Below are 16,197 nucleotides of genomic sequence, written 5' to 3'. Positions count from 1 at the left end.
CAAAATATTATAGTGGAAATTCTTTTCATCTTGCCCGTGGTTTTTACCCGAATAATTTTTAGGGGTTTTCCACGTAAATCTCGGTGTCCAGTTTATTCTTTATTTTCGATTTTATTATCTCAAATTCCGCACGTGAGACCAACAAGTGGTATCAGTGCCTTGGTTTAAAATTTCTTAAAAATTCAGAGTATGCTCTGTGGTTGCAGCCTAGACTGATCTTCCACATCGGAAAAGATTTTTTGAGATTTTTTATTTAAGGCGGGATTATTTTGTCCAGTCTACTAAAATTGTTGTAGACATAATAGCGGGCAGGTACAAGATAGCAAAGTTCAACGAAAGCAATTTTATGCTGTGAAAAATAAAGATACAAGCAGTTTTAAGAAAGGAGAATTGCTTGGCGGCTATTGGAGATAGACCGGTGGAGATTACGGATGATGGAAAGTGGAATGAGATGAATGACAAGGCTGTTGCCAATTTACACTTGGCTATAGCAGATGGAGTATTGTCAAGTATCTCTGAGATAAAAACCGCAAAAGTTATCTGGGATACTCTGACAAAGATGTAAGAGGTCAAGTCGCTACACAACATGATTTTCCTAAAGAGAAGGCTTTATACTCTTCGGATGGCGGAATCCTCATCGATGACCGACCATATCAACACACTAAATACTCTATTTGCCCAACTCACTTCCATGGAGCATAAAATAGGGGAAAATGAACGTGCGGAGCTTCTACTTCAAAGTCTACCAAATTCATATGATCAACTTATCATCAACATTACCAACAATCTTCTTACGGGCTTTCTAAGATTCGACGATGTCTTAACTGCGGTTCTCGGAGAAGAAAGCCGGCGCAAGAATAAAGAAGATAGGTTGGTAACATCGAAGCAGGCGAAGGCTTTACCGATGATAAGAGGAAGATTTATGGACCGTGACTCCAGTGGGCGCCACAGCCGAGGTCGATCAACGTCGAGAAGTAAGAAGAAAAATATTTACTGCTTTAAATGTGGCGGTAAAGGGCACTTCAAGAAAGAGTGTACGAATATCGATAAAAGTTCTCAAGGAAATGTGGCCAGTACTTCAGGCAGTGGTGAAATTTTATTCAGCAAAGCAGCAACTGTTGCAGAAGGCAGACGCAAATTTTGTGACGCATGGATTATGGATTCAGGAGCGACGTGGCACATGAAGTCTCGGAGAGAATGGTTTTATCATTATGAACCTCTCTCAGGAGGATCTGTATTCATGGGAAATGATCATGCCTTGGAAATCGTTGGGGTCGGTATTATCAAAATTAAAATGTTTGATGGCACCATTCGCACCATACAGGAGGTACGACATGTGAAAGGACTGACGAAAAATCTTTTGTCCTTGGGGCAATTGGATGACATCGGGTGCAAAACTCGTATCGAGAACGGGATCATGAAAATTGTGAAAGGCGCGCTTGTGGTTATGAAGGCGGAAAAGATCGCTGCAAATCTGTATGTACTTTTGGGAGAAACACACAAGGAGGCAGAACTAGCTGTTGCATCAAATGGTTCAGGAGAAGAATTAACAGTGTTATGGCATAGAAAGCTCGGGCATATGTCAGAACGGGGGTTGAAAATTCTCTCAGAACGGAAGCTGCTGCCAGGACTTACAAAAGTGTCACTACCTTTTTGTGAGCATTGTGTTACCAGTAAAAAACACAGATTAAAGTTTAGCACTTCTACTGCCAGGAGCAAAAGCATATTGGAGCTGATTCATTCGGATGTTTGGCAAGCACCGGTTGTATCCCTAGGAGGAGCGAGATACTTTGTCTCGTTTATTGATGATTTCTCTAGGATATGTTGGGTGTATCCGATCAAGAAGAAATCATATGTTTTTCAGATCTTCAAAGATTTCAAAGCGCGGGTTGAACTTGATTCAGAAAAGAAAATCAAGTGTTTGAGGACTGACAATGGAGGAGAATATACTAGTGACTAGTTTGATGCATATTGTCAACATGAAGGCATTAAAAGACATTTCACAACGGCTTACACACCTCAACAGAATAGAGAGGCGGAGCGGATGAACAGAACCTTGTTGGACAGAACAAGAGCTATGTTGAGGACTGCGGGTCTAGACAAGTCATCTTGGGCAGAAGCAGTCAAAATCGCTTGTTATATTATCAATCGTTCTCCTTCAGTGGCGATTGATCTGAAGACTCTGATGGAGATGTGGACTGGGAAGTCGACAGATCATTCTCATTTGCATACATTTGGAAGTCCTGTGTACGTTCTGTACAATGAGCAAGAAAGATCGAAGTTGGATTCAAAATCCAGAAAATGTATCTTCTTGGGCTATGCTGATGGAGTAAAGGGGTTTCGCTTTTGGGATCCTACTGTTCACAAGCTTGTCATCAGCAGGGATGTTATCTTCGAAGAAGATAAAGTAATGGGAGACAAAGGAACACTGAATTCAGAAACTACTATATTTCAGGTGGAAAATAAGAGGGACGAAGGTCAAGTTTCTTGTGAAGCAGTACCAGAGCACGAAGAACAAGAACATGTTGAGTCTGAAGTTTCCAATGTGAGGCAGTCAACTCAAGACAGAACACCACCAGGTTGGCTTTCAGATTATGTCACTGAAAGCAATATTGCATATTGTCTATTATCAGAGGATGGTGAGCCATCGACTTTCGACGAGGCTACTCAAAGCTCGGATGTATCCTTGTGGATGATAGCAATGCAAGGAGAATTGGAGGCATTAGACAGGAATAAAACTTGGGATCTTGTTACACTACCACGAGGAAGGAAAGCCATTGGAAACAGATGAGTCTATAAGATCAAGCGTGATGGCAATAATCAAGTGGAGCGGTATCGTGCTAGATTGGTGGTAAAAGGGTATGCTCAGAAAGAAGGCATTGGCTTCAATGAGATATTTTCTCCTGTGGTTCGGCTTACAACAGTCAGAATAGTGTTGGCATTGTGTGCGGTGTTTGTCCTACATCTAGAACAGCTAGATGTGAAAACGGCATTTCTTCATGGAGATCTTGTAGATGAAATCTATATGCTCCAGCCAGAAAGTTTTGCGGAAAAAGGCAAAGAGAACTTGGTTTGCAGGTTGAACAAATCTCTGTACGGTCTCAAACAGGCGCCAAGGTGTTGGTACAAGAGATTTGATTCCTATATCATGAGCTTTGGATACAACAGACTGTGTGCAGACCCTTGAACGTATTTTAAGAGGTCTGGTGATAATTATATCATTTTGTTGTTGTATGTGGACGACATGTTGGTAGCAGGCCCCAAGAAAGATCATGTGCAAGGATTGAAGGCACAGTTGGCTAGGGAATTTGATATGAAGGACTTGGGACCAGCAAACAAGATTCTAGGGATGCAAGTTCACCGAGACAGAAGTAACAGAAAGATTTGGCTTTCCCAGAAAAATAATTTGAAGAAAGTCTTGCAATGTTTCAACATGCAAGATAGTAAGTCAATTTCGAACTCTCTTCCTGTTAACTTCAAGTTATCCTCCGAGATGTGTCCTAGCAGTGAAGCAGAGAGGATTGAGATGTCTCGAGTACCATATGCATCAGCAGTGGGAAGTTTGATGTTCGCCATGATCTGTACAAGACCGGACATTGCTCAAGCAGTGGGAGCAGTTAGTCGGTATATGGCGAATCCTGGACGAGAGCATTGGAGCACTGTCAAGAGGATCCTTAGATACATTAAGGGTACCTCGAATGCTGCATTATGTTATGGAGGATCGGATTTTACATTCAAGGGCTATGTCGATTCAGATTATGCAGGTGATCCTGATAAGAGGAAATATACTACTGGTTATGTGTTTACACTTGCAGGAGGAGCAGTAAGCTGGGTTTCAAAACTGCAGACAGTTGTGGCGTTATCTACAACGGAGGCAGAATACATGGCAGCTACTCAAGCTTGCAAGGAGGCAATATGGATTAAAAGGTTATTGGAGGAGATCGGGCACAAACAAGATAATGTTCCTTTGTTTTGTGACAGTCAGAGTGCCTTGCACATCGCAAGGAATCCAGCCTTTCATTCAAGGACGAAACACATTGGAGTTCAATTTCACTTTGTGCGATAAGTAGTAGAAGAAGGTAGTGTGGATATGTAAAAGATCCATACAAAGGATAACATAGCTGATTTTCTGACCAAGCCAGTGAACACTGATAAGTTTGAGTGGTGTAGATCCTCGAGTGGTCTAGCAGAGACGTAAGCAGCAGGGAATGACAAGATTGAAAGGATGTGTGGAGATGTGTTTGATTCTCAATCAAATCTCCAAGTGGGAGAAATGTCGGCAATATGAGCATTAAATGGAAGAGTCAACAAAGGTTGGTATTTTTGACCCAGATAGAAAGGAACGCGTTTTATACGCGATAGGATGCGTTCAGACGGAACGCGTTTTTAACGCGTTTTCACACTGACAGGAAGTTCTATAAATAGAGCTCCATTCTTTCATTCTGAAATCATCTCTTCTTCGAGTTTTCTCTCATCTAATAGCATTTGAGTGCTTAGTTCTATAATATTAGTGAGGTATTTTGTTCTCTTGTATTAAGAGAGTGTGTTCTCTTTGGAAACACAGTGAGTGAGCTGTACACCACAAAATATTATAGTGGAAATTCTTTTCATCTTGTCCCTGGTTTTTATCCGAATAATTTTTAGGGGTTTTCCACGTAAATCTCGGTGTCCAGTTTATTCTTTATTTTCGGTTTTATTATCTCAAATTCCGCACGTGGGACCAACAGGGATGTCAATATCAAACACGACCCATCAACCCGATACGATTCAACCCGAAAAAAAAATCAGGTTTGGGTTTGAGGTTTTCGGGTTCGGGTCAGATCAGGTTGGACCCAATAGCTGACCCGAAAAAAATGATCGGGTGTTGACCCGAAAATTTTAAATTTTTTAAAAAAAAATATAATTAATAAATATTGCGTACATTTTTGTATATTGTATGTCTGAAAAAATATTTATTGTATATTTATATAATAAATTTTAATAATTTAATATTTATTTTGAACATTTTTTTTTATTTTTTAAACAATTAGTAAATATATTTTATTTTTTTACAATTCGAATTTTCAAATTTAAATCATATATATGAGGAATATTTTGTTATTATGTGTTTAAATTAAAATATTATATATATATTTTTTAATTTTATTTAATTTTCTTTAAAAAATTTTCTAAAAAAATCGAAATCGGGTTGGTTCGGGTTCGGTTTGAGTGTTTTTTTCGAGTTGGCTCGGGTTCGGGTTGGGTTCAGGTTGAACAATTTTGAATAGTATTATTGCTAAACCCGACCCAGTCCACCCAACCGAATTGACACCCTTAACCAAAGGCTGCGACTGCGACTTTTCAATTTTTTAATTTAATTGATTAAGGACTTAAAATAATTATAATTTTTTTATTTATCCATAATATTTGCTCTGATATCTTCAAATTATTTAAAAACATTTGTCTCATGACTTTTATTTTCTGGCGCCGCCCGTGTCTACGTGTTCGCGATGATTTTACATAGAATGGCACTCTTGTTTGACTTTATAAACAGCTCATTTATTGTTACAAAAATAGTTTGATTAAATTATTTGCAAATTTCCAGTTATCAAACATAATTAGTATCGGAAATTTTGTATTATCATCAATTGACCCAATTTTAAAAAAAAGTATATGCTCTCTAAAAATAATTCATACAATTCATTATTATGTTTAAATATGATAATTCAAGTGATGTTATATAAATATAGAGTACGTCTGCATTGACCCGTTTCATATTTGTAGATAAAAGTAACATTTTTTCATGAACCAGTTCGAATTGGATATATGTCTCATGAAACTGACTCGTGAAACGGTCTAATAAGAATTTTTATCATAAATATAAATATATGCGATACTTAATGAACAATTATTTTAGATTTGCCCTCGATTCCAGTGCTACCTATTAAGTATGGTAGGTCGGCTGCCCATACCCTATCTTCTGATGACTTCTAGGACACTCCAAACCCAAGTTGTTCTGACAGATTAGACGTCCTGTATCAATCATACTCGAGTGTGGTTCAATTCTCGAGGTGACCCGGGCAATTGATTACCCGGGTACTTATATGAGAGCTCGGGCGATGATTGCGCGGGAGACCGGGCTGACCGGGAGACCGGGCTGCTCGAAGAATACTTGGGAAATATGTAGTGCTCGGGCCCTTGACCCGGATCCTTATGGGGCCATAGCACAAATTAAAGAGAAATATAAGTTAAATGAAGATGGATGGATATGACTCAAATATTTGAAAATCTAAATACAAGTTATCGATCAAGACAATTTCACACTAAAATCTAAATACAAGTTATCGATCAAGCTTGTGAACCAAGCTTGAAGTCTTGTATTTTGAGTTTGATAACCTTTTATGTCACTTTTTTTAATCGTCTCGACTCGACCCAAATTTTTGAAAAATGTAAAAATTTGCACCGTATTTCTAATGATGTAGTAACATAAACTTCTCATGATTGAAAAAAAATTAGGTTTCTTGTGAGACGGTGTTACGAATTGATATACGTGAGACATATCCACCCGATATATATTTACTATTAAAAATAATATTTTTGACATAAAAGTAATAATTTTTCATGAGTTGTGTCACGTCGATATTGTCTCGTAAAATTGATAAGTGGGATGATATCACAAAAATTGTGTTGAAAAAATAGGTGCATATTTGGACTTTTTTTATGACGAAAATTAGAAAAATCCACCACATAGTATAATGGAAAAATTGGGCCGTATGCAAAATTTTCCTCTATTTATTTGTGCATTAATTAATAAGTAATATTCTATTTATAACTAAATTTTTAAATATAAAAAATTCAATATATAAATTATGGCTTGGAATACAATTGAATCTGATACGTGACATTATTTTACCAAATGTTTCTTTAGTGACTTTCGCACACATAGAGATTATTGGTTTCTAACCTATATACCATCTTCAAATTACTGAACTAATAAAAGGAGTTATTTAATTTACAGAATAAGAATGAATATAAGATTCATCTATGGCAATTTTACAAAATATAAAATGAATTATAAAAGATATACCAGAAAAATTAAACAAAAGAGGATTTATCGAAGACAATTTTAGAAACATAAATTCATAAAAATCACACATAAACGCTTTAAACACCATTTATAAAATTCTATGAAATAATTATAAAATTTTATAATAAAATATATTTGTTATATTTTCATCCATTAACTAAAAAACAGAGAACCAAGATGAGAGAGGCTTGTGTAGTCGAACTATATATAGAAAGATAACATAAACATCGATTTTAGGGTTCTAAATTGGTCACTGGATTTGGGTTTTTTATATGTCAAATAAATATTTCCGCTGATCGCTCCTTTTCCCAAATTCCGGTGCAGTTACAGTGGAAGAAGGAAAAAAGACACGAGCTTTGTAGCTCGTTTAAGCTCTGTTCTCATCAGTTGTGCGACAGGTATGATAAATTGGCTATTTTGATATTAATTATCTTGGCAAGTATTTTTCTTTTATGAACACTAATTCAATATGTTGTCGTTCGACGGTTTTTGTTTTCCAGTGTTCTTGAGTGCAATAAATGGGGTGGCATCGAAGTTTTTGAACTTTTTGTGGGCAATCTTGTAGTGTTTCAGTGATGAATTGTGGATGTGTAGTTTGGGTTTACTGGTCATGAGTTTGATGTTATTTTTAGATTCTTGAAGTGTAATCAAAGAATGCTTGTTTTTATGTCTTAGGCTACAGCCACGCCTGTTTACACTGTAGCTTTCGGGGTATATTTTATGGATATATATGATATGGGGGGATTTAACTTCTGCCCTTGTTTTTTGCATTTATCAGCATTTTCTTTGGTATTGCTGTTATGGGATATTATGCAAATAGAAATTTGTCTTTTTTCTTTTCATGTTACTAGAGGCCTTTTTTATTTTGGAAATCAGGAAGGAATGGATTTCAACGCTGGTTACCCTTTTTGTGTATTTATTAAATTCGATTGTTGTTTCAGGTCCTGTAATGGCGAACAAGTTTAATTCAGGGGACAGTAGGACTAGGAGTTCCATGTCTATTTTTATAGTTGCTGGTCTTTGCGGTTTCTTCTTCTTACTTGGAACATGGCAGAAGAGCGGGTTTGGGAAGGGAGATAGGATTGCGATTGAGATGACCACAAATGGAGCCAACTGTAATATTATGCCGAAACTTAATTTTGAAACTCACCATTCTGGTCAAGCTGGGATAATTGATGATTCTGATCCAAAATCGAACGTGTATAAGCCATGCCACCGGCGCTACACAGATTACACACCATGCCAAGATCAAAGACGAGCGATGACTTTTTCGAGGAAGGATATGCTGTACCGTGAAAGACACTGTCCTTCAGTGAAGCTGCGTTGCCTTATTCCAGCACCTAACGGATACGTAACCCCGTTTCCATGGCCGAAGAGTCGTGATTTCGTTCCCTATGCCAATGCTCCATATAAGAGCTTGACAGTGGAGAAGGCTATTCAAAACTGGATCCAGTATGAGGGCAATGTGTTTAAGTTTCCTGGCGGAGGAACACAATTTCCGCAGGGGGCTGATATGTACATCGATCAGCTTGCATCAGTTATACCCATCCAAAATGGAACTGTTAGGACTGCATTGGACACTGGATGTGGGGTATAGTGCTATATCTGTTTGGAAATTACGTATGCACTTCTTATCTAGGTTAGAAACCACTTATCTCAAAATATGGTCTAAAAATAATTTTATGCATCAATACGCCAACTCACTTGTAAGTTCGAGACTGTAGGCTATATGGCCATCTCTGAAATTATTATTGAGGGAGTATATGCGTATGTCGGTTTGTCTTTTTCAACGGATGCCAACTTGTAAGCTCTCAATAATACTTTCATGAAATATGTAGGCTTTTGGGCATGACAAGCATTAAACTGCGACCTCGAGAGTCCGGAATCTAAAACGTTGAACAGAACTGGATCTTACAGGAGGCTGGCTAATATTTTTTTACATAAAAATATATTTGTCTTATGCACATTAAGATAGTTTCCCAAGTGCATTAATTTATAAACAATTTTATTGCTAGGTAGCAAGTTGGGGCGCTTATCTATGGAATAGAAATGTCATAACGATGTCGTTTGCACCAAGAGATTCACACCAAGCCCAGGTTCAATTTGCTCTTGAAAGGGGTGTACCTGCAGTCATTGGGGTTCTTGGAATGATAAAAATGCCATATCCTGCTAGGGCGTTTGACATGGCTCATTGCTCTCGCTGTCTTATACCATGGGGCGTAAATGGTGAGAACCACATGTTTTATGATACATTTCATTGTACAAGATGGAAAATGGAACCAGTGTATAAAATGCCTTGACAAATTACTTAGAATGTGATAAAATTCGCCAACATTTTTTTAAGATAACATTTCCTATCGTCTGTAACCTGAGTTCGTGCCTTTGTAACTTGGTTCACTTTCTATGTAGATGGCCTATATATGAAAGAAGTTGATCGTGTGCTTAGACATGGTGGCTACTGGGTGCTTTCAGGCCCTCCAATCAACTGGAATACTAACTATAAAGTTTGGCAACGTCCAAAGGAAGAACTCCAAGAAGAACAAAGAAAGATCGAGGAAATAGCTAAACTTCTCTGCTGGGAAAAGAAGTCTGAGGACGGTGAAATTGCAATATGGCAGAAAAGAATGGATTCCAATTCTTGTCGTGCTACACAAGAAAATGCAGGAGTAACTTTCTGTAAATCTGAAGACTCCAACGATGTCTGGTATAAGAAAATGGAGCCATGTGTTACTCCATATAACAGTGCTAAAACTGATGAAGTTCCTACTGTCGATCTCAAACCATTTCCGGAGAGGCTTCATGCCGTTCCACCCAGAATTGTCAGTGGATCAGTTTCCGGAGTCTCTGTTGAGGCATACCTGGAGGACAGCAAGAAATGGAAGAAGCATGTCAATGCCTATAGGAAGATTATAAAAATTATCGACACTGGGAGATACCGTAACATTATGGATATGAATGCTGGCTTTGGAGGTTTTGCCGCTGCACTTCAGTCTCCTAAGTTGTGGGTTATGAATGTTGTACCTACCGTTGCCGAGAATAGTGACCTTGGCATTGTTTATGAACGGGGATTGATTGGCATCTACCATGACTGGTATGCTTCTATATCTTTCTTCTTTTCCCAGAATCATACATTTAATGACTTTCTGTTTAATTTTCGCTTCTCATTATTTATTTCTTCTAAGCATGATGAGATAAAAACACATTTGCTTCTATTTGAATGCCTGAATGAATTTTTTTTGATAACACTAAAATTGCATAATTTTTCTATAAAAATCTGATTAGTTTGACCTTGAAAACAGATGTTTGTTTGCTAAATTTAATTTTCTTATCCAGGTGTGAAGCCTTCTCTACATATCCAAGAACATATGACCTTATCCATGCTAATGGTGTTTTTAGCTTGTACAAGGACAAGTGAGTATCCAACTATCAGGTGTCCCTGTATGTTTTTTAAAACCATTAAAAAAAAGCCTGGATTATTTTTAAATTTTCAATTAAACAGGTGTGAGTTTGAAGATATATTGCTAGAGATGGACCGAATTTTACGTCCTGAAGGTGCGGTTATATTAAGAGATGAAGTTGATGTGCTTGTCAAGGTGAAGAAGATGATTGGAAATATGAGATGGGATTTCAAGATGATGGATCACGAGGATGGTCCCCTTGTTCCAGAAAAAATACTAATTGCTGTTAAACAATATTGGGGCAATTCCACATCTACACAATAAGAGCCAGTGGAGTCATTATTTGCAGAAATTGACACGATTAGTTCCAAGCGTGTGATGCTTTGATTTCTATACAAAATCAATGGGAATATTCGCTCCTCCATTTTACCGGGCGAGATTTTCGCTTCAGAATGGGACGGGGTACTTCTAGTTGGGCGTAGATTAGCATGTTTAACCATGGATGAATCGTTCTGTATGTTGTATTTGGTCGAGCTCTTGTAATATTAGTACTATTTATTGCTCTTTTTGAGCCCATTTCTCCTAATCATCTCCTGAATTTGTCGTTCTAGCTGCAGTTAGTTTCTTGTGGTTCTTGTGGAACGAATCATGCATAGTAACGATATTCCATACTGAGTTTGAACTTGAATTTGATCGAGTGAGCTCAAAAAACTCAAAAGGCAATCACTTTCCGAGTGAAATCGTGCTACGTTTGACATGTCCATGCTTCACACGCCCTATTTCACCAAGCTTCAACTTGAATCAGGCTTCAAATCATCCAACTTGTTCGAGTTCAACTAAAGCTCCATAAGTCCTCACACTAATCTGACCCGCGAAAAAACCCAGCTGACAGGGAGTTCGATCCTTTCGAACCTTGTAACCTTTTAGAATCCAAGAAAACCTCATTCAAGCTGTTGATCTGGTGCAATCTGTTGTTCCTTCAAGTACAAACAACAAGAAAACATAGGACCAAAATGGTATTCAATTCCGGGTTCAAAAATATTAATTGAGGAGATCACATGTGATCCTCGCTACCAATATTGTCTAAATCTTTAGGCATTAATCTCAATCATGGTATAGCCTAGCTAGCATTAGCAGTTGAGCTTCTATGTTTTTGTATTTTATTGGGCACCATGCATTTAACTGGATGAACGGGAATCGGAACAGGAACAGGAACGGGAACGGGAACGGGAACGGAACTAATTTCACTTACAAGAGTGAAAAGTCTGAAGACAAAAAATCTATTATCTATCTATTATTATTCTACTATAAATATATGAGTTTGAATTGTGAATTTACCTGTATGTCTTTCTTTTCATTAAATAATATTTATCTATTTCTATTACTATTATAAATAAAAATAATTATTTTAAAATAAGAATATAGTTCATTTTTAAAAAAATTTCATTTTTTAAAAAATATTGTGAATTTACATCTATATCGAATATAGTTCATTTTTTTCTATTACTATTATAAATAAAAATAATTATTTTTATTTATAATAGTAATAGAAAAAAATGAACTATATTCGATATAGATGTAAATTCACAATATTTTTTTAAAAATGAACTTTTTTAAAAATGAACTATATTAAAAATGAACTATATTCGATATAGATGTAAATTCACAATATTTTTTNTATCTATATCCTTATCTTCGTTAAATAATAGAGATAAATAAAACAAAAATAATTATTTTTAAAATAAAAATTTAGTTCATTTTTATAAAAATAGAACGTAAATTTCATTATTCTTCTACTTATTTTAAATTTCTTTAAAAATATAGTTTTTTTTTTTAAAAAAAAAAACATAGAGTGTAAATTTCATTCCAATAAGTCTTCAATTTATTTTAGGATCCACTAATAGATGGGAGATCAAACCAAAAAATATATTTATTATTACTATTATTTTAAATTTTATTAAATCTATTAATATTAGAAATATATAAGTTTGAATTGTGAATTTATATCTATTTTTATTTATTTTTTTTTTTTTGCTACCTATAAATGACGTCTAAAATAAATTGAAGAAAACTGAAATTTAGTATTAATGACTTCTAAAATAATTTGAAATGTGAATTTACGTCTATGTCCTTATTTTCATTAAATAACGTTCATTAATACATCTCTCTTTGTTTGTTTTGTTCTCATCTATTAATTAATAGAATCTAAACTAAATTGAGGGAAAAAAATAAAATTTAGCATATAGATGAGTTTGAATTGTGAATTTGCATCTATGTTTTTATTTGTTTTTTCCTAGCTGTTAATGACTTCTAAAATAAATTGAATAAAATTGAAATTTTAGCTATCATTTTTTAAAATGAAAAATTTCGCTATGATTTTTATAATGTAATTTAAATTTATTTTTCATTTTTTTGAATGACATTTGCACTCTATTTTTAAAAAATGTATATATATTTTTAATGAAATTTAAAATAATAATAATAATAATAATAATAATAATAATAATCCATTTTTTAAAAAAAAATTCACAAGTCAAAGTCTGAATCAGAGTGTAGAATGTTGATAAATGACAACGAAGATATAAGTTCTGCACCTGTTGCTGATTTCGAAGAGAACTTTAAGACTTCTGAAATTTAAATTACCAAACGTTTTATGCCAAAGGCCCAAAGCCATGAACTTTCATTTCCCTTGGTCATCATCATGGCCGATTCTTTCATATAATTAGTACACCGACACACGCGTTGTGTGCTTGTATAATATTTTTTATAATTCATTTGATTTATATTTAAATGAGGATCAAAATATAATTATAAGAAATAATGACGGACTACACTATAATTTTGATATATAAATTAAAAAAAATTAAAAAATAAAAGAATAAAAAAATGACTTCAGAGAAAATTGAAACTATAACCTAAACCCCAAGAAACAGTGACTCTAACAACTGAACTACATATAACTTGCATTAAAATTTTAACATTTTATTAATATATATAATTATTAAAACAGACCATGACACCAAAGTTAATTAGTCTAAGTGTCTCAAACTTAATAAAATAATATAGATTGAGCGATAGAGGGAAACACCGATTCTTCGTCATTTTTATTTCAACAAGAAAGTTTTTCTGCCGATCATAAATTACACACTTGCAATTTTCAAAATTTAGCGTGTAACCATGCTCCAAAAGCTGCCCAACACCAAGCAGATTTTCTGCTAAAACATAATAAACAATCTCGAATAATTTTCTTCCCCTCTTTTGTTGATTGCAATATCACCTTTTCCTCTTATTTCAACTGGCTGCCCATTTCCCAGAATCATCTTTGAGCTGTAATTTGGAGTTTATTTTGGCAAAAGCTTTCTTATTTCCATTCATATTATTGCTGCAACCATTTTCAAGATTCCATACATTTTCCTATGTTTCAACAGCCTTTTGACAAGCAAAAAATAAATTTGCTTCATCATCATTTTCTCCGGCATATTTAGTTTGTTGTGATCCTTTGGTGTTGCAATTTTTCTGCAAGTGTCCGAATCTTTTTCAGTTGTAACATTGAGATTTTATTGAAGATTCACCAATTACTGTTAGAAAATTTGGTTCCAGTAATGTATATTGTTTTTATCGCAATAATGTTGTCCTTAAAGAAATATTGTCCTACTATATTGCTTCTGGTAAATGGCAATTTCCTTCCAGGAAAATTCAAAACAAAGAATAAAATATATAGACAACAATATCTATATAGTTTCCCAAGACAGATTAGAGAAAAATGAAATGATATATTTGTTGTGTTTCAATTTAGAGGATGAAATTGTATTTATAAAGTACAATCACCTCCTTCGAAATGATGTGACTTTTCGAATATACACCTTTATGAATATTGAATAGACAAGCACCTTTCATTTGAATTGTTTATGAATGGACACTAACCCCATTGGAAAATTTCCACTGAATCATTCAAAAGGTGCAATGATTCATTTCATTACAGGCACAATTCATTATTTTAATTACAAAATAATTAAAATAATAATTCCGAATTAATTCTTATTTTAGTGCCCAAGTGCTAATCTTTGTCTTTGACTATTAAATATATATTGTGGAGAATTTCCATCCACACTAGTCAACACTCAAATACAAATTATTTGATGTATTTCCACTTACAAGAACTTCACTCTCCTCTTTCTGTTTCAATGTGGGACTTGCATTCAATAGTTATCACTAACTATTTCCAACAATCCCCCACTTAGTTAGTGATATAAGCAATCAAACCTAAAATTTTATGCATTATAGGAGGTGTGTTTCGACTTAAACCTACTACTTGTATAAACACTTCAAAACCTTTTCGAAATGTATGGCCGTTTAATTAACTTAAACCACAATTTCTATATGACAAGATTGGAAATGTCATACACACAAACTATTAATTTCTCTAACATTTTCACCGTGAGCTTTAGCACCATATTATGGCCATGTGCTACTCTTGGGTTCATGAATACTTACAAAATTTTTATCCTCAAACTTCTGATAGAAGCGGCACCACTTCTTGTGTTCACATAGGCGAAGGACCTTTGAAATCTCGTTTGAGATTTCTTGTTCATAACCGAACTCAAACCTTCACTAAGAATAATTTATATTCATCCTCTTCTTTCACAAGTACTACATTGATCCTAGTACTTGCTACATGTCATTAATAATTTGTTGTTACCAATTAAACCTTTAGAAAGGAAGGGTTCCTATTATTAATGACAAATCAGAATAGTTTTAGACCCATTGAAGTTGTAGTGTTTTTTTATTATATATCTCGAGAGTCTTTTTCTTAATGGGTCAGTTAGGTTCTTACTAGACCTAACATAAACAACTGTTATAATACCATCAGAAATTAGTTGTCTTATATATTTATGTCTCAAATCAATATTTCTAGACTTGCCAGTATAAATCTTGTTAAATGCTTTTGACATAGTTGCTTGACTATCACAGTGCAAAGAAATCGCTGGCATTGGTTGTGGCCACAACTTTATATCTAGCAATAGATTTTTCAGCCATTCCGCTTCTTTGCGTGCTGCTGCTAAAGCAATGAATTCAGATTCCATTGTGGAATGAGTAATGCACATCTGTTTCTTCGAAGCCCATGATATAGCTCCTCCACCCAAAGTGAAAATCCAACCAGACGTCGATCTATTGTCATTGACACTAGTTATCCAACTAGCATCTGTATAACCTTCTAGCACAGAGGGAAACTTATAATAGAACAAAGCCAATGAATTAGTCTTCTTTAGATATCCGAGAACTCTTCCAATTGCTCTCCAATATTCAGTGCTAGGATTATGAGTGTATCTTGAAAGTTTGCAAACAGAAAAGGCAATATCGGGTCTTGTGCAATGCATAGCATACGTTAGACTACCTATGGCACTAGCGTAGTCCAATTGGCTAATGGATTTGCCCGAATTTTCTACCAATTTGTTGGAAATATCTAATGGGGTATTAGCTTCTTTTATTCCTAAGTGATTAAACTTAGATAGAACTTTATCTATATAATGAGACTGACGCAAAGCAAAACCCCCACTCTATTTGGTCACCTTGATTCCTAGAATGGTATCAATTTCTCCTAAATCTTTCATTTTAAACTGAGAAGATAAGTAAGACTTAGTTTCATTTACTCCTTGCATGTTCGTTCCTATAATTAACATGTCATCGACGTAGATATATATAAGCACACCGGAATTTTTGGTAAACTTAGAA

At 35.0% G+C, this 16,197-nt stretch overlaps 1 protein-coding gene across 1 annotated transcript; it reads left to right on the top strand.

The window, feature by feature from the left end:
- The first annotated feature begins 7,229 nt into the window (after positions 1-7,229).
- On the top strand, positions 7,230-11,152 carry LOC140975368 (probable methyltransferase PMT2). The gene is made up of 6 exons (XM_073439041.1): positions 7,230-7,464; positions 8,008-8,657; positions 9,082-9,292; positions 9,476-10,157; positions 10,400-10,477; positions 10,566-11,152. The coding sequence occupies exons 2-6, from the start codon at positions 8,016-8,018 to the stop codon at positions 10,786-10,788; spliced, it is 1,836 nt and encodes a 611-aa protein (XP_073295142.1). The 5' UTR covers positions 7,230-7,464; positions 8,008-8,015; the 3' UTR covers positions 10,789-11,152.
- Positions 11,153-16,197: the final 5,045 nt, after the last annotated feature.

This window comes from Primulina huaijiensis, chromosome 4, assembly GCF_012295235.1.
Source record: "Primulina huaijiensis isolate GDHJ02 chromosome 4, ASM1229523v2, whole genome shotgun sequence".
Taxonomy (NCBI): Eukaryota; Viridiplantae; Streptophyta; class Magnoliopsida; order Lamiales; family Gesneriaceae; genus Primulina; species Primulina huaijiensis.
Note: the sequence above shows the minus strand (reverse complement) of the source record. Positions and strands in the feature narration are given on the sequence as shown.